Below are 27,087 nucleotides of genomic sequence, written 5' to 3' on the forward strand. Positions count from 1 at the left end.
GTTACAGTGCCTGTCATCTACCACTTTATATTGTATTTCTAGAGACCAAGGAGTCCAGAGATAAGTTTACTTTACAAAGAAGGCTTTTAGTCTTGTGGGCTTGGTACTCACTTCTGCACTCTTTAGGAGATCCTGTTTTGCCATCAGCTGCCTCCCAGGGGCGGTCATTGTATAATGGTGCACAGTGTTGGCAGTGGGTGCCTGCTGTGTTGTGCTTACACATACACTTCCCATGGACCTACAAAGAAAAATAAATAAGAGCTGTGAGGCACAAACAATGCTGGGAAGGAATATTCTTCCCATAGTCTTATCTCATTGGTTGGCTTTAGCAATATGATATTCATACACTTCCCTAAAAAAGCCATCAAGGTGGGAGATCCTTTCTTTAGTTTGTCTTGTGATTAATTCAAAAGGTTACATAATATATTTTTCTTGGCTGTAAATTATGTGACCCTAATGAGCAATTCTTAGGTACTGGCTAGATATTTATTTAAATTTTTAATGCCTTAACGTTTTTAAAATTCTTTACACAAGAGTACCACATCCTCACTATAGAAAATTTGGAAATCTGTAAATATGATTATCTCATATCATAATCATAATCAACATTTGAAGTTTATATTTCTAGTACTTTAAAATATAATTATATAATTCTTTTTTCATATAACAATATATTGACATCTTTCCATTTCATTAAATATTCTTGTACAACACACATTTTAATGGCTCCCTTGTATGGTGTACAACTTATTTTACCAATCACCTATTTTTGGTTAATTAGGTTTTTAATTATTTTTAGATATATTTTAATTCTATAATGAATATCCTTGTAGCTAACTATTTGTGTACATCTTTGTTTGGAATGTGTTTTCTAGAAGTAAAATTGATCAATCAAAAATGTATATATTTTTGAGGCAGCTGGGTGGCTCAGTCAGTTGAGTGTCTGACTCTTGATTTCAGCTCAGGTCATGATCCCAGGATTGTGGGATTGAGCCCTGAGTTGGGCCCCACGCTGAGTGTGGAGCCTGTTTAGGACTCTCTCTCCCTCTGTTCATCTCTCCCGTTTGTGTGCTCTCTCTCTCTAAAATAAAAATAAATAAATAAAATAAAAAACTTTATAAAAAAACAGACATATATATGTGTGTGTGTGTGTGTGTGTGTGTGTATATATAGTTGTTTAAGACTTTGAATATATTTTGTCATAATTACCATAAAATTTTCTTTTCATCCTACAATTCAGAGTAGTTGAGGATTTATTAAAATAGTGTTTCTCACAGGGAGGAATACTTTAGTAGAATTCTTTAGGATCTGAGAGTTTTATGAGGATTTTAATATTTTTTGTATAATCTCACCAATAATTTCTAAAAATTAATATCTTGGATCATTTTGAATACTCCCTAGTAACTGTTGCCATGAATTCTAGTACCAACATGCACTTACTGACATGTGATGTCATGACTGTACAAATGAGAGTTTTGTAAAGTAGCTCAGAATGGGGTTTCCAAATTTGGATCTATAAGGGTTTTTTTTCTTGAGAAACAGTAGAAAAGGTAAATTACCATGAAAGTAATAAATTATACCAACCAGTCAACAAATATAACTACCAAAATAGGCAATATGTTAGGCAATGTTTGGTACACAAAGCATTACAAAACATAATTTGTGTTTCAGAATAGTGTAATGTAGGTGGATAAAATATTTACATACAAAAATATTATAGATAAATAAGACAATAAATACCTAAGAAAACAAAATGATATGAGAATTTAAAAGATGCAGAAGTCATCAGAGATTAGCAGTTGTGGGGGCTTTAGAAGGGGGTTGAATTTTAAGCTGGTCCTTAAACATGGGCAGTATTTCTGACAGGCAGAAGGGAAGAGACTTTCCAGGAAGAGGAAACAAAATGAATCAAGTTGTGGTGCTAGGAGGCTACGGAGAATCTCTGAACAAAGTTTATTTCAGTACAGCTAAAATATTTTGATGGCAATGATAAAGGAACTACTAAAAATGACATGAAATGACATGTACTTGGGGTGGGCAGAATCAAAATGAGTTGCTAGAGTTCAACAAATCTGGAAATAGCTACACCAATACATTGATGAACTATGCCTGACCTAATTTAACCCTAGAGTAAGTTGTGTTTTCTTACCCAGGAGCCCCTTTGTCTTTTAATTCTCTTAGTGCCTCTTCACTAGTAGAGGCATTCTGGATTATGCATTATCCAAGTGTGTGATATGATTACTACAGACATTATGCTCACAAAAAGTTCAAGGAATTATATAGGCATGGAGGACTGAAGACTCCTTGTGAATGATCTGTATGAAACCTAAGTGTTATAGTCTGGAAAATTTAATAAATAATGATTTTGATGGCCATCTTGCTAAATTTCATTTCTTTGTATTATAATGTAAGTTTTTTTAGTTAATGAAAATTAATTATAGCTGCTCTTTTAGTTCTTAGGGATTAATTAAAGAATATAACTTTTTTTAAGAGGGTGGGATTAGCTCCTTAGAGTATGATGATGCAAAAATTTTTGTTGATTTTCCTTATAGAAATGGAACTAGTGTTATAGATTCAATTTACTGATTTGGGTACTGGAAAGCCCAAGTGTGAGCTGAGTTACAGTCACCTATTTTCTTGGGCTTCTCTTTGTGACTATCTCCGCTAGGAGCTGTTTACATGTGAAGTTCCATGGAGTTGTAAGATACATCTCCATTCACACATTCAGGTAAATTCTAAAGACAAATTTGCACTTCCATTTGGAATCTGTAGGAATTCAATTTTTACTGCTCTATAAGAGTGTGGTCTTTTTATCCTAGCTCTTGGAAATCTGGTTTTTCATATATTCTGATAGAAATCCTCCAGTCTTACTGTTTTTATTAAATCTTTTAAATTCAACCTTCTAGTATGATGAAAAACAGAAACTCTTTATTATATAACTTTGGTGTGGTAAGATTCTCTAAAGGCTCTTAGTAAACCTGGACAGTTCTTTGTTTACTTGTGCTAGATGTTGATTTCAAGCAAAATGGAGTCTTTGGAAAAACTGAGAAAGAAAAATCTCTCAAAGTTGAAGAGTTTGGTAAAGTGAAGATACACTTATATAGCTGGCAGAAGTCGGTAGCATAATGAAAATAACGAGAAGAGTAGTTTTATAATTAATTCCCTAAGTTCTATAACCTATTTTAAAAAAATACTACACACAAAACATCTAGGATACAAATATTTAATGGCATTAGAGTCAGAATTCCTAGAATAAACCATCCCTAATTCACCACTGCCGTTATATGGAGTACTATCTGAGGGGGGCATTTTAGAAAATGTTAAGTCTAACTAACATAAATATGGTAAAGACCAACATCAACAAATGCTATTTGCGTAAAACTTCTTAGTCCTTGAGGCTGTGTCTTAAAGAACACATAGGATTTTCCTTAGAGACAAGGACAAGAAGATAAGAATCCCAAAGGAATATTCTAGAAAAAAAGTCAGTAAATAAAGAGGGCATGTGTTGGGGGATTGGTTCTATATAGATCATGAAGCACATTAAATATTAGCTTAGGATGCTGGAATTTACCCTGTAGGTACTGAAGATCTATGAAAATTTTTGTGTAAGGAAATGATTAAAAGGTATATTAAATACACTTCTTTTCTTCTTTTAAAAAAAAAACTTTCTACCTCATTCTTATCTTGTCTGTTGTGTTCTTTCTTCCCCTTCCTCTTTTACTATTTTTTATAGTATATATATATATTTTTATATATATAGTATATATATTTATATATATATAGTATATATTTTTTATAGTATATATATATATATATATATATATAGTCATTTTATACATATATATACAGTAAAACCTTGGTTTGAGAGCATAATTCGTTCCAGAAACATGCTTGTAATCCAAAGCACTTGTATATCAAAGCAACTTTCAAGAACCATTGGCTCAGTTGTGATCATGTGATGTTCGGCATCATGTACTACTCATACTGCAAGACATTGCTCGTTCATCAAGTTAAAATTTCTTAGAAATGTTTGCTCCTCTTGCAGAACACTCACAAAACAAGTTACTCACAATCCAAGGTTTTACTGTATATTTTTTTACCCCAGCTTATGCTTTCCAACAGTCAGTGGCACTCACAACTCACATATCTTTTCTGATAATGTTCAAATTTTTTCAAGGTTGTTAATTCTTATATTATTGCTTTTTAGCATCCTTTCTACTTTTAAACAACCACTTACTAAGTACTATATAAAGATAGATGCTACAAAGTATTGTTCATTCTCTTTGGAGGAACCAAACTATCATTATAGGTCAATTTATCAGGTTTGATCTTGGAATGCCCCAGACTTATAAGTAATTTCACCCAGCTGATAGGTTAGCCCTGGCCCACAAATTCCAGGCCTCAGGAGGCCACAGACATATAGGGAAACTTCATCAAACATTCACATGTATTACAAGATAATGGGGGCAGGTCAATTCCCTCTGGAGTAAGGATTTCAGAGCATTCCCTTGCTCCCACATGCTGAGAATTGGGATGAACCTCCCAGGGTCTGAAAAATGCCAGCTTAGCAAATTTTTCTGCACACAGAAAAATTCAAGGAGCTGTCATTTTGAGAATTACCAAAAATAGCTGTAAATCATTACCTAGACCATCTGAAACAAGAAGTCCTTCCTCAGCAATACAACTGTTACTGTTCAAGCTTGAAAGATCACCCACTATTTGATGCTTGTGAAAAATGTGCAAGTAAAACTAGGTCTTTATTGAAAGAAAAGAAAAAAAACAAAAAGGAATCTTTAGTAACAAGTTAAACATGGCTCTTGTTTGGTCACAAACATGAATTAGATAAAGGGCAGGAAAATAGGATTATGTACTTAAGGTTTAGTTGAAGAAGAGTGATGTCTGGCTGTCTAATTGGAAAAGGAGAAATTGACTTTAATAACAAATTTATAACTTCTAATTATATAAGAAATATTCCTTGGCATTTTGGATATTCTATGCATTTCATAACTTCCTCCCTTATACTAAGTACTTTATTCTATTAATGTCAAAATTTTTCCTACTGGGACGCCTGGGTGGTTCAGTCAGTTAAGCATCCAACTCTTTATTTCAGCTCAGGTTATGATCCCAAGGATCGAGCCCCACTGTTAGTGCAGAGCCTGCTTGGGGTTCCTTCTCTCCTTCTCTCTCTGCCCCTTCCTCATGTTCTCTCTCTCTTAAAGAAAACAAACATTAAAAAATTTCCTACTTGTATCTAATATTACTTATTTGTTACTAATATTAATCTATTTGCAAGTAATTTTTAGCATACTTATAGGGAAGGACTCATGCAAACTTTGAACCAGTAATTTGAGCAATTATTGGAACAGAATGCTCATTAGTAGCTATGCACTTCAGTGACAAATATATATTAGAGCCAAAAAGATAAGGAGAGAAAATACAGTTTCTACATATTTGAGGCTCAAAATATAGGAATCTGGGTGGGGGCAAAATGAGGAAATTATTATCTTTCAAATCCATCCCTATAAGACAGATAGTCTTGCTTAGAAAAGCTGCTTCTTCATTGTTGCTTTTGAGGCAGAAAGCCTTCTAGTAGTCTGCAGCCATGGAATTGAGGAAGTTGGCCACAGCAAGAGGTTGTGAGAATTGGATGACTGGTAGTGTCAGGCAAATGGGCTGGACAATCACTTATCAAGATGTCGTAAAACATTTAAACATTAGATGGGAGATTGCCTTAGACAACTTTTAGGGTCCTACCAGACTTAGGGTTCTATGATTTAAAAAAAAAAATTTTTTTTTTTAACGTTTATTTATTTTTGATACAGAGAGAGACAGAGCATGAACGGGGGAGGGTCAGAGAGAGAGGGAGACACAGAATCGGAAGCAGGCTCCAGGCTCTGAGCCATCAGCCCAGAGCCCGACGCAGGGCTCGAACTCATCACAGACCGCGAGATCATGACCTGAACTGAAGTCGGATGCTTAACCGACTGAGCCACCCAGGCGCCCCACGGGTTCTGTGATTTTAAGGCCTGCTTCTCTGTGTTCAGAATACTGAACTACTAAAGAAGACTCACGTGGCTGGGTCTTATTATCTCACCAATGCAGAACATTTCCAGATCATCTGAAAACCAAACAAGGGAGAGCAAAGAAAGTATGTATGTCTTCATTCCTGCAGCACTTCTTGTGACACAAAGGAAAAGGTAAATAAATGTTAATAATCTCTGAAGACAGACTTTCATTTGTTGATACTGACTATACCTAAGCTAACATAAATTCTGTTCTTTTTTATTTTTCTCCTCCTGTTCTCCTCCCCTGCCTCATTTCCCCCATTGCTTGTGACTAAACATATCATAGACTAAATATCATCCTAGCTCCTGCCTTTTAAATAAAGATATATTTCATCATCTAGTAATGCTTACTACAGACATTCACCATAATGGAAATTACCAAAGCAAAAAATCAATCTGGTTAATTCTTTAGAGGACTCATATTAATTGAATTCTTTTAGGAATGCCTGATAAAATTTGCTTCCCAACTGCTTTCCAAGAAAGAAAGGAACAGCTGTTGTTCGTGTCCTGCTAAAAATTACAATGAAAGTTAGTGGAGGGGAGGGGAGGAGACTTTACAGCTAAGTATTCAGAAATTCTTGAATTTCATAAATTAAGTAATTTCCTTGTGCTATTGTGCCATTATTGTTTACATATACATGATTTTATTTTCATTTTTACCATTCAATTTTGAATTTTGATGGAAAAATGAGTCTTCTATTATACTGTCATTGGAACTTTAAAAAATGTTTGTGAAAAGAGAATGCAAACAGTGCCTACTCTATGAACCAAAGGAAAATGCCCACTTAAAGGCAGCTGCAGCAATTCATGGAACTCCATTTAGCTATGACAAATGATTTAGAAGTGGAATAATGCTATGCAGCAATTTAAGACAAAATGTGAAGGCAAAAACTGATTAATTTATAAAGAGATAGTATGTCCCTTTTAAAGAAAAGGATTAACTTTGAAAAGAATGAAGTTCTTATGCATGAAAAGAGATAAATTCTAATAATGGGCTAGCCTGTTAGAACCTGCTCCTCTAATACAGGACAAAAACATGGGCAACAATGCTACAGCACAAACCTTTGAATAGAGAGTATTGTCAGGAAACATGTCTTTTCATTAACAAATAAAATATTCCTTTTCCCCATTAAAGGTTTGCATGTTTTAATTTAACAGAAGATGTGGGAGTTCTATGGTGAATATGAAGCATAATAATTGAATTTGGTGGAAAAGGGGGCTTGAAACATTCTGTCAGAATGGGGCAAAAGAGGTTGAAGGCTGGTTCCAAACCCTTGCCCAATAATACATATAGCAAGAATGCAACGAATTGAAAAAGTTTTACAAGGGCACCTTTTGGGATGAGCACTGGGTGTTGTATGGAAACCAATTTGACAATAAATTTCATATATTGAAAAAAAATACAAAAAAAAAAAGAAAAAGTTTTACAATCTATTCATTGGTCCGAAGTTGGACACTAGAGAAAACAGCTCTTGTGAGAAAGTATGGGCAATAAAATAAAGATAGGTATAGAGCAGAAAAAAATATGTTTAAAGAATGAAAATTGGCCAGTACTTTGAGACTTCTCTCTTTTCAGTTAGTCAGTTGCCTGCAATTCTTAGCTTTTATATGGGGTTGTAGGTCCAGGAGCCCATAACAATGTACTTATGCTCAGAAGGGGCAAATCCTTAAGTATTAGTAACAAACATATCAGCTGGGATTATAACCATTGGTTCTCAATCCCAGAACTGGACTCAGAGTTGCGTAGATAGAGAACGAACTGGCTTCCTGATGGAGGGAAAGGGAATGTCTTAAGGGAAGGAGCTAAAGACAAACTATGTCTATATTCACTATCTTGCCAAGAATCTTGTTCTGGTTGATAGAACTGGAAAAAAGCATGAATGGAGCCAATGTATTTTCACAAGAAAATTGCATTTAGTACACTGCATGGTAATCATGTGTTTATCTGCCTCTCTCCACTAGATTGTAAGCCCTTGCAGGAAAAGAACCAGTGGGTTAAATTTCTTTGAATCTCTAGTAACTGGCATAAAATATGTTTTCAATAAATATGTGTTAATTTTTTCCATTCAGGAAATATATTTTAAGGGCACATTGAGAACCTTAGTTATTGAATTTACTTCCATTTCATAAACTTGCCAAGAAAAGCAGGGTACCAATTATGCATTTAAAGTGGGAATGGGAAGGGGCACCTGGGTTGCTCAGTCAGTTAAGCGTTCGGCTTCAGCTCAGGTCATAATCTGTGCTGACAGCTCAGAGCCTGAAGCCTGCTTCAGATCCTGTGTCTCCCTCTCTCTCTGCCCCTCCCCCCCCCCACTCTTTCTCTCTCTCTCTCTCTCTCTCTCTCTCTCTCTCTCTCCCCCCCCTCAAAAAAATAAACATTAAAAAAAAAATTTGAAGTGGGAACGGGATACTTTCAGTTGTTTGTCACAAAACAGTATTTTGTGTAGAGTAGGATTGAAACACATTCAGGTTTGTCTAGAGTGCTTCCTATAAGGTATATAGTAGTTCACAACTGGGCAAGGCATGTTCGTAAATATGTTTTTATCTATAGTAGTCATCAATAGTTGCTCTGGGAGATATGTAAGCTTAAGGAACACGGGTCAGTCGTGGAGGGAAATGAGAGTAATAATAACAATAATGATGATGAGGATAAATAATAACAAGATAATAACAACAATAGTAGTAGTAGAAGCTAATATTGAATAGCACTATGTACTGGGCACTGCTCTGGTTCATTATATAAGCATTAACTCAATGGATGTACACAAGAACCCTATAAGGTGAGTACAATTATCATTGCCATTTCACAAAGGAAACTGAAGTTTGAAGAGTTTAGATGACTTGCCTAAGGTTACAAAAGCCAGGAAGTGGTGGAGCTGTTGTATTTGAATTCTGGCAGTCTGTTATGAGTCTTCATCTTAATCCCTAACCTATGCTAGGATAAAACCCTGGGGAATAGGATTTTGAGAGATCTGCTTTGGCCAAGTCCCTTGAGGGTGTTACCTAAATAAAATAGCTGTGTTCCAGGGCGCGCCTGGGTGGCTCAGTCGGCGTCCGACTTCAGCTCTGGTCGTGAACTTCTTCAGCTCTGGTTGTGAACTTGCGGTTTGTGAGTTTGAGCCCCGCAAGCAAATTAAATTAAAAAAAAAAAATTAAAAACATAAAATAAAATAGCTGTGTTCCAAATCAATTTGTCCTTGAAGAGCTCTTCAGGACAGAAGCTGTTTTGGACTCAAAGTGAGCCATTTCATGGGTGTTCTGGCCTTGAGTGGATTATTAGTCCTATTCCTCTGGGAGAAGCCTCGCGGTTTTGGAGATAGGGGAATACAGGAAGATTGGCCCCCCATTTCCCTCACCTGGCTTGAAAAAGTTTAGGGTATGTTGAGATGGAGAATACTTTTAAAATCTCCTTGGTTCAATGTAAAACCTATCTGAGCACTGAAAATTCTGATGCCTCCTAGGGGCATCTCTGGGCCACTGCAAGTTTTACTTATCAAACTCCAGTGAATAAATTTACAAATGGAGATGATAACAGGAATGTAAATGAAGTCTAATTAAACATTTGCTCTTTGTGGATAGCACCTCTTTTATGTTATTTACTCTATTAGATGTGATGTGGTAGGGATAGTAATAACACATAGTGTGATGGTTTTTATAGTCAGTATTAATTTAGGTTATGGAGAATGGTTAAGGAGAACACTGCATAACCTGATTCAGATACATTTTGAGATTCAGGTTGCTGGGTTATTTCCATTTTTTCATGTACAAAATTCCATAAGCCCCCAAACTGTGATTTGTATATCTAAGTGGCAGTTTATTTGTGCCATTGTGCATGCTCTTTACCATAAAAAATCAGGAGTATTCAGAAACATACATATAAGACACATAAAATTTCCAAATGCTACCAACTTTGTGTACTCCAAATTATGGGCATTTATTCCAAGATTACTCAAAGATGTGGTTCAGCAGATCTTTTTTTAATAGTATTACAGCTAGAACTAAGAACTAAAAATCAAGTTTTGTGGGTTATCTTTCAACGTACCAAGACAAAAGAAAGCAAAAAAAAACCCAAAAAACAAAAACAACAACAACAAAAAAACCAACCTCCCCAAACCTACCTATCTGCATAAAAGAATGCAGAAACTGCTTCAGGGCAGAGAAAAGCATAATCTGGGTCTTTCAAATAAATTGCAAAACACTTTTGTATTTAAAAATATTGCTAATAAAGTAACCTCATTTTAAAAGCCAAGTGAAAGAAGGTCTTAAAATATTCCCATTGTTTTAAAATGTACTATTGTTACAATAGTGTTTTGTTTTGTTGTAAGTGAGCACTTTAGTTTAAATTTTGGGTCCTTGAGTAATTTTAGGTAGGATTCTTTCTCACCTTTCTGAGTAATGCTTTTCTAGAACAAAGAGAAAAATCTCTTCTTTTTGCAAGTCCAGGGATAGGGACTACTTTTCTTTATTTCCAGGGGCTTAAGAGCTCTTCAGGACAGAGGCTGGTTTGGACTCAAAGTGAGCCATTTCATGGGTGTCCTGGCCTTGAGTGGATTATTAGTCCTATTCCTCTGGGAGAAGCCCCCCATCTTTAAAGGTATCATCTTTTGAGACAGATGCTTTGCATCTATTTGTAAGTATATTCAATATTCTTTGTCTGTATATATGGTTCTTTGAATTTTCCTTTGAACAAGTTGTAACGTCTTCACTAATTAATGAGTTAAATAAAATTGTTGACCTATGTTTATTTATATCTGTATGAGAGTCATGGCTTCACTTTTGGTTAAAACTTACCCTTTAACACTGCCATTTCTTATCCCACATGTGTTCATCTATCCTAAAGTTCTTCTATCAAGACTGCTTAAGCATGTACTTCTAAAAGTGGAATTTCAACTTGCTTTGTATAGCTAAATGGGTTTTGAATATCTTATATTTTCAAAAGATTAATTCTACTAGCTTCCTCTTTTCAGTATCATCAGGTACTTTCCTCTGGGGACTGTAATAAATATTTCTGCCTTAAAATTACAAATAGCATTGAACTAAATATTGTGATGCCCAGGAGGCTTATGAAGATTACATTTAGATAAGATCATTCTATTGTGTACGTATGCAATTTTTTCCCCACCATTACTTCATTGCATAGAACTGTTTATTTATTCTCTGTTTCCAATGGATTTTAAGAATTACTTCTGGCTACTGGGCTTTGAAAAATGATGTCTAATAGACATGTTTATTTGGATAAATCCTATAAGTGAACAGAGCTAGATTATATGCATAATTTGGTTTGAGATTTGCATGTGTACAATGACAATAAAGTCAGACACTATGATTTTAAGACATTTATTTCAGTGTATCTAAGGCTTTCTTGCCTTATAATATCAAATTAGCTTCTCTATAACAGCCACAATTTGTTCAGCTGTAAGATATAGAACAAGAGAAGATTGGCAAATATTATTAGATTCTTGCTATACTTCTTGTCCTTAGGCAAAGTTTGAGTTTTCTATAAAACTGTATGAGAAACTATATCAGTGTATAGCTAAGTAATTTGAAATTTCGTTCAAGCCAAATTGCTATGTGGTCACTGTATTAGGTTTCTAGGATGGTTGTTACATAGCCATTTGAGCCACTTCATCTCTGTTCTTCATTTGATCTTAGTTAAGTCTTGTTTTTGTAACTTCACTTTGCACTTGTCTTTATACACTGAAACTTTCCCAAGGTGACAATGCAAATCAGTGATAAGATAGGGAACAGATGGGAATGCAAGGTGGTGCAGCCACTCTGGAAAACAGTATGGAGGTTCCTCAAAAAACTAAAAATGGAACTACCCTACGACCCAGCAATTGCACTACTAGGCATTTATCCACGGGATACAGGTGTGCTGTTTCGAAGGGACACATGCACCCCCATGTTTATAGCAGCACTATCAACAGTAGCCAAAGTATGGAAAGAGCCCAAATGTCCATTGATGGATGAATGGATAAAGATGTGGTATATCTATACAATGGAGTATTACTCAGAATCAAAAAGAATGAAATCTTGCCATTTGCAACTACATGGATGGAACTGGAGGGTATTATGCTAAGTGAAATTAGAGAAAAAAATCATATGACTTCACTCATATGAGGACTTTAAGAGACAAAACAGATGAACGTATGGGAAGGGAAACAAAAATAATATAAAAACAGGGAGGGGACAAAACAGAAGAGACTCATAAATATGGAGAACAAACCAAGTGTTATGGGGGGGGGTTGTGGGAGGGGGGATGGGCTAAATGGGTAAGGGGCACTAAGGAATCTACTCCTGAAATCATTGTAACACTATATGCTAACTAATTTGGATGTAAATTAAAAAAAATAATAATAAAATTAAAAAAAAATACAGGGGACAGAACTCCCAAGACAGTCCGAAAATATTAGAGGCTCCATCTTAGAACAGTGATGTAGGGGCGCCTGGGTGGCGCAGTCGGTTAAGCGTCCGACTTCAGCCAGGTCACGATCTCGCAGTCCGGGAGTTCGAGCCCCGTGTCAGGCTCTGGGCTGATGGCTCAGAGCCTGGAGCCTGTTTCCGATTCTGTGTCTCCCTCTCTCTCTGCCCCTCCCCCGTTCATGCTCTCTCTCTGTCCCAAAAATAAATAAACGTTGAAAAAAAAAAAATTAAAAAAAAAAAAAAAGAACAGTGATGTAATCATGAGGATTCTTTTCCTTCCCACCAACACCTAAAATAACTTCTCATGATAAACTCTTTGAGGGGAAAAGGGATATCACTTCCAATTTCTTAGTACCTATTTAATTTTAATAATTTTAGAAAAAGATGGTGGAATTAACAATAATAACTTCTAATATGCTGTTAAAACTATTAACACATAACTATGAGACAAGAACCTGGGAAATTAAGTGAAGGTAAAAACTAGTGGAACTCATTTTGTAAGTAACTTATCTGTCAAGCAGTGTTTGACATGAGAATGAAGGAAGGATTTGTGAGGATTTATTCAATGTCTTTTTGGATTTAGATGGTTTTTATAATTAGTTGGGGGCCAGGTAAATTCTATTAGAAATGCTGTGGGGGATTAATAAGTACTTTTCATCCCATTGACATTCACTTGCTCAATGTGTTCACATAGCTTCTGGTTATATAAAGGAAAATTCCTTGTCACAGACTATTTTGCATTTTCTTACAAAGTTTTTTTTTTTCTTTTTTTTTTTAATTTAATTCACTCTAGTTCACATTTCCCACTGTTTTCCTTCTTTCTTGACAGCTCTGTTTGACTGTCACTCAGTATTCTATACAGTACAGAGGGTGTTACAAAAGTTGACTTGTTTAAGATAAATGAGCCCCTGATTGTAGTACAAGAAGCCAGTTGCTAGAGCATGTTTTCTTCCATAGTCTTTTGTTGTTGAATTAATTAATTCATTCAGATGCTTTTCATATTGGAAAAGTGCTTGTTTCTAGGTGAATCTTATAAAATGTAGTTTCATTATTGAGTATTCTCATATAAAAAAAATTATGCTTGTTTGGCAACTCTGTCAGAATGCAGAGTCATTAAAGAAACCTGTGATCATCTGTATATGGCCAGAAAACGATAGCCACAGCATTTAGAAGAATTAGTTTTCTTTAACACCCACCCATTCAAAGCTATTGCTTTTAAAAACAGTCAGCTTAATGACCAGGACTTTAAAAGAAATTCTGCAAAATTCCTATGTAACCAGCCATGGAGTTTTTCGTTTGTGTTTAGCTATTAATTTTTCTTATTATAATTATATTCATGTGACAAAAAATTTATCATTTTAACCATTTTTCAAGTATACAATTCAGTGGTCTTTAGTATATCAAAATGTTGTGCAGTAATTACCATCGTCTAATTCCAGAGCATTTTCATCACACACCAAATAAACCTCATGCCCATTAAACAGTCACTCCCCATTTCTCCCTGACTCCTGGCAACCATTACTATCCTTATGGATATGCCTATTCTGGACATTTCCTACAAAAGGCATAATGCAATATGTGGTCTTTCGTGGTCTTGCTTCTTTCACTTAGCATCTTTTCAAGGTTCATTCATGCTGTAGCATCAGTACTTCATTCCTTTTTATGGTTGAATAATACTCCTTTTTAAAAAAATACATAGCTTTCTTTGTGTGTGTGTATTTATTTGTTTGTTTGCTTATTATGTTTAATGTTTTTATTTAAATTCTAGTTAGTTAACATATAGTGTAATATTAATTTCAGGAGTAGAATTTAGTAATTTATCACTTAATCACCCATTTAGCCCATCCCCCTACACACCTCCCCTCCAGCAACTCAGTTTGTTCTCTATAGTTTAGAGTTTCTTTTATGGTTTGCCTCTCTTTTTCCTTTCTCCTATCTTCATCTGTTTTGTTTCTTAAATTCCACATATGAGTGAAATCGTAGTATTTGTCTTTCTCTGAGTGACTTATTTAACTTGGCATAATATACTCTAGCTCGAGCCACATCATTGCAAATGGTAAGATTTCATTCTTTTTTGGGGCTAAGTTATATTCCATTATATATCCATTCTTTATCCATTTATCAGTCTGAACATTTGGGCTCCTTCCATAATTTCACTATTTTTGATAAGGTAATATTCCATTGTACAGATAAACCACATTTTGTTTATTCATCAGTTGAAGAATATTGGGGTTGTTTCCACTTTTTGGCTATTATAAATAATGCTGCTATGAATATTCATGTCCACAGTTTTATGTAGATATATGTTTTCAGTTCACTTGGGTATACACCGAGGAGCAGAATTCCTGGGTCATATGGTAACTCTATGTTAAACATTTTGAGGAACTGCCAGACTGTCTTCCACAGCAGCAGCAGCAGCAGCAGCAGCAGCAGCAGCAGCATTTTACATTCTCATCAGCCATGTATTAGTGTTCCAAATTTCTCTATATCCTAGTCAACATTTATTACTATCTATCTTTTTTATTACAGTCATCCTAGTGAGTGTGAAGTGGTATCTCATTGTGGTTTTGATTTGCATTTCCCTAGTGACTAAGGATGTTGAGCATCTTTTCATGTGCTAATTGTCCATTTGCATATCTTCCTAAGAGAAATGTGTATTCAAACCTTGCCAATTTTTAAGTTAGGTTATTTGTCTTTTTATTTTTGAGTCATAAGACCTATTCATATATTCTAGATATTAGACTCTTATCAGATATATATGATTTGCAAATATTTTCTCCCATTGTGTGGATTGTCTCTTCATTTTTTTTTCTTTTAGACATTAAAAATGTATTTGAAATCTTTCTGCTTGAAATATGGTTGTTTCTCATACAGTCATCTTTCCTTTTTTTTTTTTTTTAGGTTTTTATTTTAATTCCGGTATAGTTAACATATGGTGTCATTTTAGTTTCAGATGTATAATATAGTGATTCAACAATTGCATACATCACTTGGTGCTCTTCACAACGAGTGCACCCCTTAATTCCCATCACCTATTTCACCTGTTCCCCCCTCTGGTAACCATCAGTTTGTTCTCTATGGTTAAGAATCTGTTTCTTGGTTTGTCTCTCTCTTTTCTCGTTGCTCATTTGTTTTGTTTCTTAAATTCCACATATGAGTGAAATCATATGGTATTTGTCTTTCTCTGATTGACTTATTTCACTTAGCATAATACATTCTAGCTCCATCCATATCGTTGCAAACGGCAAGATTTCCTTCTTTTTTATGGCTGAATATTTCATTGTATATATATATGCCACATCTTCTTTATCCATTCTTCTATCAGTGGACACTTGGACTGCTTCCAGATCTTGGCTATTGTAAATAATACTGCTATAAACATAGGGGTGCATGTATCTCTCTGAATTAGTGTTTTTATATTTTGGGGGGTAAATACCCAGTAGTGCCATTGCTGGATAGTAGGGTAGTTCTATTTTTAACTTTTTGAGGAACCTCCATACTGTTTTCCAGAGTGGCTGCACCAGTTTGCATTCCCACCAGCAGGGCCAGAGGGTTCCTTTTTCGCCACATCCTCACCAACACCTGTTGATTTTAACCATTGTGATAGGTATGCAGTGATATCTCAGTGTGATTTTGATTTGCATTTCCCTGATGATGAGTGATGTTGAGCATCTTTTCATGTGTTTATTTGCCATCTGTTTGTTTTCTTTGGAGAAATGTCTGTTAATATCTTTTGCCCATTTTCAAATTGGGTTATTTGTGTTGGGGGAGTTGAGTTGTATAAGTTCTTTATATATTTTGGATACTCATCCCTTATTGGATATGTCGTTTGTAAATATCTTCTCCCATTCTGTAGATTGCCTTTTAGAGTTCTTGTTTCCTTCACTGTACATAAGCTTTTTATTTTGATGTATTCCTAATAGTTTGTTTTTGCATTTGTTTCCCTTGTCCCATGGGACCTATTTAGAAAAAAAGTTGCTACATTTGATGCCAGAGAAGTTACTGCCTGTGCTCTCTTCTAGGATTTTTATGGTTTCAGGTCTCACATTTAGGCCTTTAATCCATTTTGAATTTATTTTTGTGTATGATGTGAGAAAGTGGTCCAGTTTCATTCTTTTCCATGTTACTGTCCAGTTTTCCTAACACCATTTATTGAAGAGACTCTCTTTCCCATTGTATATTGATTCTTCTTTTGTCAAAGATTAATTGACCATATAATTATGGGTTTATTTCTAGGTTTTTTATTCTGTTCTATTGATCTATGTGTCTATTTTTGTGCCAGTACCATACTGTTTTGATTATTATAGCTTTGTAGGATAACTTGAAGTCTGGAATTGTGATGCCTCTGGTTTTGCTTTTCTTTTTCAAGATTGCTCTGGCTATTCAGGGTCTTTTGTGGTTCCATACAAATTTTTAGCATGATTTGTTGTAGTTCTGTGAAAATTAATTTGTTAATTTTCATGATTTGTTGTAGTTCTGTGAAAATTAATTCTGCATTAAATGTGTAGATTGCTTTGGGTAGCATAGACATTTTAACGTGTATTTGTTCTTCCAGTCCATGAGCGTGGAAGTCTTTCCATTTCTTTGTGTTGTCTTCAATTTCTTTTATCAGTGTTTTATCATTTTCAGGGTACAGTCTTTTCACCTCTTTGGTTAGGTTTATTCCTAAATATGTTATCTTCGGTATAATTGCAAATGGAATTGTTTTCCAAGTTTCTCTTTTGGCAGCTTTATTATTGGTGTGTAGAAAAGCAACAGATTTCTGTACATTGATTTTGAATACTATGACTTCACTGAATTCATTTATTGGTTCTAGCAGTTTTTTGGTGGAGTCTTCTGGGTTTTCTATATAAAGTATCATGTCATCTGCAAATAGTGAAAGTTTGACATCTTCTTTCCAATTTGTTGTCTGATTGCTGTGGCTATAATTTCAGGTACTATATTGAGTAAAAGTGGTGAGAGTGGACATCCTTGTCATGTTCCTGACCTTACAGGAAAAGCTCTCAGTTTTTCCCTATGAAGGACGATGTTAGCTGTGGGTTTTCATGTATGGCCTTTATTATGTTGAGATATGTCCCTCTAAACCTACTTTATTGAGGGGTTTTATCATGAATAGATATTGTACTTTGTCAAATGCTTTTTCTGCATCCACTGAAATGATCATATGTTTCTTATCCTTTCTCTTACTGATGTGATGTATCACGTTGGTTGATTTGTGAATATTGAACCACCCTTGAAACCCAGGAATAAATCCCACTTGATCATGGTGAATGACTTTTTAAAATGTATTGTTGGATTCAGTTTGCTAGTATTTTGTTGAAGATTTTTGCATCTATATTCATCAGGGATGTTGGCCTGTATCTCTCTCTCTCTCTCTCTCTCTCTCTCTGGTATCTTTATGGTAATGCTTGTCTCATAAATGAATTTGAAAGCTTTTCTTCTTTTTCTATTTTCTGGACTAGTTTGAGAAGAATAGGTATTAATTCTTCTTTAAATGTTTGGTAGAATTTGCCTATGAAGACATCTGGTCTTGGATTTTCATATGTTGGGACTTTTTTTTTTTTATCACTGATTCAATTTCTTTGCTGGTAATCAGTCTCTTCAAATTTTCTATATCTTTTTGTTTCAGTTTTGGTAGGTTACATGTTTCTAGGAATTTATCCATTTCTTCTAGATTGTCCAATTTCTTGGCATATAGTTTTTCATATTTTCTTATAATTGTTTATACTTCTGTGGTGTTGATTGTTATTTCTCCTCTCTCACTTGTAATTTTATTTATTTGGGTCCTTTCCTTTTTTCTCTTTAAAAAAAATTTTTTTTAATGTTTATTTTTGAGAGAGAGAGAGAGCACGAGCAGAGGAGGGGCAGAGGGAGAGGAAGACACAGAAATCTGAAGCAGGCTCCAGGCTCTGAGCTGTAAGCACAGAGCCCAACATGGGACTTGAACTCATGAACCATGACATCATGACCTGAGCCAAAGTCGGACACTTAACTGACTGAGCCACCCAGGTGCCCTGCTCTCTCTTTTTCTTGATAGGTCTTATCAATTTATTGACTTTTTCCAAAGAACCAGCTCCTGGTTTCATTGATCTATTCTATTGTCCATTGTTTTCCTGGTTTCTGTATCATTTATTTCTGCTCTAATGGTAATTATTTCATTCCTTTTGCTCATTTCAGGTTTTGTTTGTTCTTCTTTTTCTAGCTCCTTTAGGTGTAAGGTCAGATTGTTTATTTGATATTTTCTTATTTCTTGAGGTAGGCCTGTATTGCTATAAACTTCCCTCTTAGAACCACTTTTGACGCATCCCAAGTTTTGAACCATTGAGTTTTCATTTTTGTTTGGTTCCATGTATTTTTTATTTCTTTTATTTCCTGGTTGACCCTTCCATTGTTTAGTGGCATGTTATGTAACCTCCATGTATTTGTGGACTTCCTAGATATTTTCTTATGGTTGACTTCTAATTTTATAGTGCTGTGGTCAGAAAAAGTACATGTTATGACTTCGATTTTCTTGAATTTGTTGAGGTTTGTTTTGTGGCAAAATATATGATCCATTCTGGAGAATTCTCCATGTGCACTTCAAAAGAATGTGTATTCTGCTGCTGTAGAATGCTGTAGAATATTCTGAATATCTCTTAATCCATCTGGTCCAATATGTCATACAAAGCCATTGTTTCCTTATTGATTTTCTGTTTAGATGATCTGTCCATTGATATAAGTGGGTGTTAAAGTCCCTTTCTATTGGGGCACCTGGATGGCTCAGTTGGTTAAGTGTCTGACTTTGGCTCAGGTCATGATCTCATGGTTCACGAGCTCGAGCCCCACATCAGGCTCTGTGCTGACAGCATGGAACCTGGAGCTCACTTTGAGTTCCGTGCCTCCCTCTTTCTCTGCCCCTCCCCCACTCACACTCTGTCTCTGTATCTCAAAAATAAACATTAAAAATTAAAAAATTAAAAAAATAAAAATAAATAAATAAATAAATAAATAAAGTCCCCTACTATTGTATTATTACCGGTTAGGTCCTTTATGTTTGTTATTAACTGTTTTAGGCATTTGATGCCTCCATGTTGGGTGGAGGCCAACTGTTATATCTTCTTGTATTGTCTTGTATTGTATTGTCTTCTATATCTTCTTGTATTGTCCCTTTTATATTATATAGTGTCCTTTTTTGTTAATAGTCTTTGTTTTAAAGTCTATTTTGTCTGATATAAGTATTGTTACTCCACCTTTCTTTTGACATCCATTTGCAAGATAAATGTTTTTATATCCCCTCATTTTCAATCTGCAGGTATCTTTAGGTCTAAAATGAGTCTCTTGTAGGCTGTATGTAGATGGTTCCTTTTTTTAAAAAAAAATACATTCTGTCACCTTGGCTTTGATTGGAGCATTTAGTCCATTTACATTCAAAGTAATTATTGATAACTATGTATTTATTGCCATTTTATTACTTGTTTTGTGGTCACTTCTGAAGATTTTCTCTGATTCTTTCTTGTCTTTCTCTCTTTCATGGTTTGCTGGTTTTCTTTAGTCATATATTTGGATTTCTTTTCCTTTATTTATTTGCATTTGTATTAGTGGTTTTTATTGTGGTTATCATTAGGTTTGTATACAATATCTTTTGCATATAGCAGTCTATATTAAGTTGGTGGTCATTTAATTTTGAATCCATTCTTCACTCCTCTCCTCATTTTTAGGTATATTTTATTATATTTTACATCCTTTTATTTTGTGAGTTCCTTGACTGATTTTTTTTAGAAATATTTATTCTTATTCCTTATGTGTTTCCTACCCTCATACTGTCACTTTTGATCTTTTCTTTCCACTCACAGAGTCCCCTTTAATATTTTTTGCTGGGTTGGTTTAGTGGTCATAAACTCCTTTAGGTTTTTTTGTTTTTGTTTTTGTTTTCTAGGAAACTCTTTATTTCTCCTTCTATTCTGAATGATAGCCTTGCTGGATACTGTATTCTTGGCTGTAAATTTTTTCCATTCAGTACTTTGAATATATCATGCCAGTCTCTTCTGGCTTGGAAAGCTTCAGCTGAAAAATCCACTGATAGCCTTTTGGGGTTTCCCTTGTATGTTACTGTCTTCTTTGGTCTTGCTGCTTTAAAGATTTTTTTCTTTATCACTATGTTTTGCTATTTTAATTACAATACACCTTGGTATGCATCTGCCTTTGTTGATTTTGCTGAGGGTTCCCCGTGCCTCCTGAATCTGGATTTCTGTTTCCTTCCCCAGACTAGGGAAGTTTTCAGTTACTATTTCTTCAAAAAAATTTTTTGCCCTCTTTTCTCTCTCTTCTTCTGGGACTTCTATAATACAAATGTTATTACATTTGATGGAGTCACTGAGTTCTTTAAGTATATTCTCATTTTGCATAATTCTTTTTACTCTCTTTCGTTCAGCTTGATTACTTTCCCTTACTTTGTCTTCTAGGTCATTAATTTGTTTTTCTGCTTCTTCTAGCCTACTGTTCATTCCATCAAATGTTTCTGACTTTGTCTATTGAGCTCTTTATTTATACTATGTTATTCCTTATCTCTGTGTTAAGGGTCTCACTGGTGTTTTCCACTCTTTTCTCAAGTTCAGTGAGTATCTTTATGGTCATTACTTTAAATTCTGTATAAGGCATGTTACTTATATCTGTTTCACTTAGATCTCTGGCCATGGCCTTTTCCTATTCTTTCATTTGAGACAAATTCCTTTGTTTTCTTATTTTGTCTGAGTCTCTGTGCCTGCTTCTCTGTGTTAGAAAAGCCAGCTATGTCTCCTCTTCTTGACCTTATGAAGAAGAGGTTCTGTAGTGCCCTGTCCCCCAGGTCTGTCACTTCAGGGAGTATCTCCGATATGTGCTCTGCTGTTGTGTTCTGGCCACTTTATCCTTCAGGCCAGTTGTCTGCAGAGTCTCTCTTTGCCTGTTGTGGTCAGTGTTTGATCCCTGGCCTGAATGTGGTGGATTTTAACTAGATGTGCTCTGGTCTGCTTGTGAAATGAGATCTATTGCCACTGCTGCAGGAACCTGCAAAATTCCCAGATCTTGAGACAGTGTGGGTGGGAGTTTGGTCTGGTCTAGGGGAGAGAGCCTGTTGCACTGGTACTAAGGCAAGTATGACTTGGAAGGGCAGTTCCACCAGAGCACTGTGGGGCAGGGCTGGATGTAAGCAAGTTAGGTAGTGACTACTGTACTGGTTCTCACAAACGGCCCTGTGCTTATGCTGCAGGGTGGGGGAGAAATGGCACCTGCCAGTTCCTTTGTTCCTGGAAGGGTGTCTTTGTGAACATTGCCCCTCTGGGACATGCTGGGAGATGAGTAAATAACCTGCCCACTGTGTGCCTAAGGGGTTCTTTAGATCGCTGTTTCCATGCTGTATGTCCAAGGGCTGTTTGCTCTGTCTTCTCTCCAAGAGCAGCCCCAATGCCCTGGGGGCTTTCCCTGAGCCAAGCCTACTGACCTTTAAAACTCCAGGCTTTAAGCCCTGCTGGTTGCAAGAACTCATGAAATTCAGTCCCTCTCATTTTTCAAGCAAATTACTGTGAGGCTTCTTCTTCCCTGTTCACTCCCCTGTCCATCTCTTACCCTTCTCCATGACCATGGCTCCCTCCCCACTGCAGTGGCCATGATCTCTTTCTCTCCTGAACCAAGTCTCCATACTTCCTACTTTCTTCATTATTGCCACTTCTCTACCTTTAATTATGGAGTTTGTTCTGCCAGTCTTTGGGTCAATCTCTGGGGTATTTAGGATAATTTGATAATTACCTAGTTGTATTCGTGGGACTAGGTGAACCTAGGGTCCTTCTAGTTGGCCACCATCTTGCCCTCTCTGTCTTTTCACTTTATTTATTTATTTATTTATTTATTTTATTTTTGGGACAGAGAGAGACAGAGCATGAACGGGGGAGGGGCAGAGAGAGAGGGAGACACAGAATCTGAAACAGGCTCCAGGCTCTGAGCCATCAGCCCAGAGCCCGACACGGGGCTCGAACCCACGACCACGAGATCGTGACCCGGCTGAAGTCGGACGCTTAACCGACTGCGCCACCCAGGCGCCCCTGTCTTTTCACTTTTAAGTGAATCTCCAAACCCAGTGTGAAGCTTGAACTTATAACTCCAGGATCAAAAGTTGCATGCTCTACCAACTGAGCTAGCCAGGAACCCCAATAGCATCTTTTGATGCACAAAAATTTTTACTTTTGATGAAGTCCAATTTATTTATTTTTTCTTTTGTTGTTCTGTGCTTTTGGTGTCAAATCTAAGAAACCATTTCCTAATCCAAGGTCACAGAGACTTACATTTGTTTCCCTCTAAGAGTTTTATAATTTTAGGTTTACATTTAAGTCTTTGATCCCTTATAAGTTAATTTTTGTATGTGGTGTAAGAAAGGGGTCCAAATTCTTTTGCATGTGGTTATTCTCTTGTCCCTGTACCATTTATTGAAAAGACTCTTTCCATTGAATAATCTGGACATCTTTGTTAAAAATCAATTTACCACAGATGTATGGATTTATTTCTGGAGTCTTTATCTTATCAATTTTTGTGTCTACCTTTATGCCAGTACCATACTGTTTTGTTATTATTGTAGCTTTGTGGTAAGTTTTGAAATTGGAAAGTGTGAGCCCTCCAACTTCATTGTTCTTCAAAATTGTTTTGACTGTTTAAGGTCCCTTTCCTTTCCATATGAATTCAGATTGTCCATTTCTGCAAAGAAGGCATTTAGAATTTTGATGGGGTTTCATTGAACCTGTATATTGATTTGGGGACTATTTCCATCTTAGCAATATTAAACCTTCCTATCCATGAACACAGACAGGATGATTTTCCTTTTATTTAGATCTTTAATTTCTTTCAAGAATATTTCAGAGTTTTCAGTGTACAGGTCTTACATTTACTTGGTTAAATTTATGCCAAAGTATTTTATTCTTTTTTTGATGCTATTGTAAACAGAATTGTTTTCTTAATTTTATTTTTGGATTATTCATCACTAGTGTATAGAAACACAACTGGCTTTTATGTATTCTTTTATATCCAACTTTGCTGAACTTGTTTATGAGCTCTAACAGTTGTTTTGGCTGTTGCTGTTGTTTTGTTATTTTTTTTTCTTTTTGTGGATTCTTAGGGGTTTTCTACATATAAGATCATGTCATCTGTGAACATACATAGTTTTACTTCTTCCTTCCAATCTGGATGCCTTTTATTTCTTTTCCTTTTATTTTTTCTTTCTTTCTTTTTTTTTTTTTTCCTAATTGCCCTGGCTAGAACTTCTAGTACAATAATAAGTAGAAGTTGTGAGAACAGGCATCCTTGCCTTATTCCCGATCTTTGTAGGGAAAGCATTCAGTCTTTCACCTTTAAGTATGATGTTAACTGGGATTTTCATAGATGCCTTTACTCATGTTGAGTAAGTTCATTTCTATATATACTTTGTCAATTTTTTTCCCTTTTTAGTCAAGAAAGAATGTTGAATTTTGTCAGAATCCATTGAGATGAGCATGTGGTTTTCATCCACTGTTTTATTATTATGGTGTATTATATTGGTTGATTTTCTGATATTAAACTAATCCTGAATCTTAAAATATATAGTCATCTATATTTTTACTGCAATAAAATACTATAGCCAAGAATATGCTGCTCTTCTCTTTCCTTACTAGGGAAGTATAACTGCTCCTTCTAATACTTACAGTCACAGCTAGGTTAACAATGTCTAGACAAAAATATTTTAAGATTTTATTTTGATTAAAAAGCAAAATTAAACTTTCATAGTATAAAGGTGTTGGAGGATTTGAAAAGCAATCTTTCTGAATATCTAGTATAATAAATTAAGTGTTAATATTGTACTATTTATTATGTTGGGGGACAGCTGATATGTCACGGCAGTTTGTCTCTTAATATTTATAAATGTTATTATTCTGTTCTTCAAGTCATACAATTTATGCAAAATGGCTATAAAAGTTGTTGAAATTTAAAAAAAAAAACTGTTATAAGATACCTTCATGCTATAGAAGCTCTTTGGTCTCTGAGCATTCCATTAAAGCAGGTATTACTGTGTTTGACTGATACAATTAATTCCTAAAAGTTGAACATTTTAAACTTTATAATTACCTATTATTTAATATCTAAACCACTGTGAGCAGGATCTTGCTTTCCATATATTGAATGATAACAGTTTAATTTTCTGGCAAAGCCATCTCAATCCCATTGTAATCTGAAGAACCAGATGGATTCACAGATCTCTTGTGACTTCAGGTCTTTTAGTAACAAAATGTAGCAGGTTAACTTAGTGGCATAGGTTAGTTACTTTGTAAATGTTTTTTTTGGTTGCTATATTATTTATAAACCAATGTTTTATGACTGGATAATTAAAGTTTTTTATATTAAGAAAAAAGGAAATTAAGATTGGAATGACATTTTAAAAATTAAAATTTAATATAGATGATATAACTGTGAATTTCTATTACAATTTTTTTCTGTATAACCAAGAAAATCATGTTAAAAATGTCCCAAAGCATTTTATGTCATCTATATTCTGAAAAGATTTTAAGAAAAACAATGGCAATATTGGAAATGGTCTCACTATGTGCTTCTCTTTTGCCTCAATTTTAAGAAATAAATAATTAAAAAGAAATACTGAAGATAATTTAGTTATTCTCTGAGGAAATGTGAGTCTGGATCAAAGATACAGTAATCCATCTGACACTCCTAGTATTTGTATGATTATGTTTATTACAAAGCTTGTTTGACAGGATTTCCTTTTCTCTAGATGATCTTAAAAGTCTTTATCTTATTGCCTTAATAAGACCACAATAATTATCAGTGAAAACAATAAGCACCTTAATATAGATGAAACTCTACTGAAGAGTTCTGAGATTTTTTTCCTTAGCATTATGAGGGTAAATGTGACATAAAGAGAATAAATTTTGGAATTAGATACATGGGGTTCCTAATCACTGCTCTCAATAATTTTGGACAAATTCCTTAAAGCAAGACCTAATTTCCTACCTATAAAATAAGGTAATAATAACAGCTCCATGTATTTGTTTGAGGATTTAAAGAAAAAAGGTGTGTAGAAATGTGACACAATCAAGAACAGTCATTACTGTTAATATTATTGACATTATTAACTGAAGTGAATCTCTTAACTTTAAAATGCCATTGATTAATTAATTCACTTAGCAATTCAGGACTTTTTGAACTTATGTTAGACATTGTGAATGTTCCAGTATGTGCCATTAAAGAAGAAAGTAGCTTAGCAGATAGGGAAAGTTGGATATGTAAGAAAATAATTACAATACGGTGAAGTAAGTATTTTAATCAGGAGTAGTACAGGGGAGGGACGACGCCTGGATGGCTCAGTCAGTTGAGCATACTCAACTTCAGCTCGGGTCACGATCTCACGGTATCTGACTTTGGTTCAGGTCATGATCTCACGGTTTGTGAGTTCAAACCCGGTGTCGGACTCTGTGCTGACAGCTCAGAGCCTGGAGCTTGCTTCAGATGCTGTGTCTCCCTCCTCTCTGCCCTCCCCCACTCACACTCTGTCTTTCCCTCTCTCTCAAAAATAAATAAATGTAAAAAAAAATAAAAGAGTAGTACAGGGGACTGTGAGAGGCCTGAAGAATGATTTGAGTTTTGTTTTCAAGGCCACTAATGACCTAATTGCTTGATAGCATAAGCTATAATTCCTCATCTTTTATGTTAGTGAAATTGGGTGGCACAGTTTGGAGCACATTCCTTTTCAGTGCTCCTATGCCTGTGTAATCTCACAGAGTTAAGTGCCCACCCCCCCCTTTTTTTACACATGAGAATTGAATTAAATGGCAAATAAGAATTAAAAGATAAATATGTTATAACTACAATATTTAACCTCTTTTCAGAATACTATGCTATGGAAATACTATGATTCCACCTTCTCTTTAATTTTAATACCTACCAGAGCCTTATCTGGGAACCAAAGAAACCTCTACCCTTCAGGAATTCTGAGAGCTGACTGAGCCAGCCAAATTACATGCCTGGTAGTGGTGCCCTTAGAAATGCAAAAATAAAAGGCAAAGGACGTCTGATCAGTGTTTACTCTTACAAACTTCATAACTGTTTGTATTATATATAAAATATTTAATAGTGGAACAAATGCAATCATTTTCCCATTTCTAATATGTGAACTCCTTTAAAGCTAAAAATATATTTTAGTTTTTGAAACCATAATTTTCTCTGTTTTTAATTTCTATCTAAAAAGCTAAAGTGCTAAAGAGGTATCAGAATTCCATATGGCTAAAAAAAAATCTTATTATGAGTTAATAAATACTACAGTCCTTTCATATCCCCACACATGTAATATTTTATTCCATTAACATATTTACATTGCTAAGATATAACACAATTGTAGTTTCAATTATAGCTTTAAGGCTTTTAATGCCAAAATTAGAAGACCTTGTTTTCCTCACTATTTGAAATAGCTATGAATTTTCTGTCTTGTGGAATCATTAGGACACTGTGTGTGCGCGTGTGTGTGTGTTTGTATTTTAACTTTGTGTGTCTGGTGACTAAAAATTCTTGTAAGAGGGAATAAGGACTTAAATTACAGCTTATCTTCTACTGAATG

General features: G+C 35.1%; 1 protein-coding gene across 2 annotated transcripts in view; it reads right to left on the minus strand.

The window, feature by feature from the left end:
• The window catches only part of NTN4 (netrin 4), a 125,010-nt gene that overhangs the window by 41,662 nt on the left and 56,261 nt on the right, over positions 1-27,087 (minus strand). For both annotated transcript variants that reach the window (XM_047066886.1, XM_047066885.1), the window contains exon 4: positions 112-238. In XM_047066886.1, the coding sequence (XP_046922842.1) occupies positions 112-238 (127 nt within the window). The remainder of the gene's footprint in view (positions 1-111; positions 239-27,087) is intronic.

Source organism: Lynx rufus, unplaced genomic scaffold, assembly GCF_022079265.1.
Source record: "Lynx rufus isolate CCGP_SWC_20201006 ecotype Redwood Valley unplaced genomic scaffold, mLynRuf1.p SCAF_7, whole genome shotgun sequence".
NCBI classification, from domain to species: Eukaryota; Metazoa; Chordata; class Mammalia; order Carnivora; family Felidae; genus Lynx; species Lynx rufus.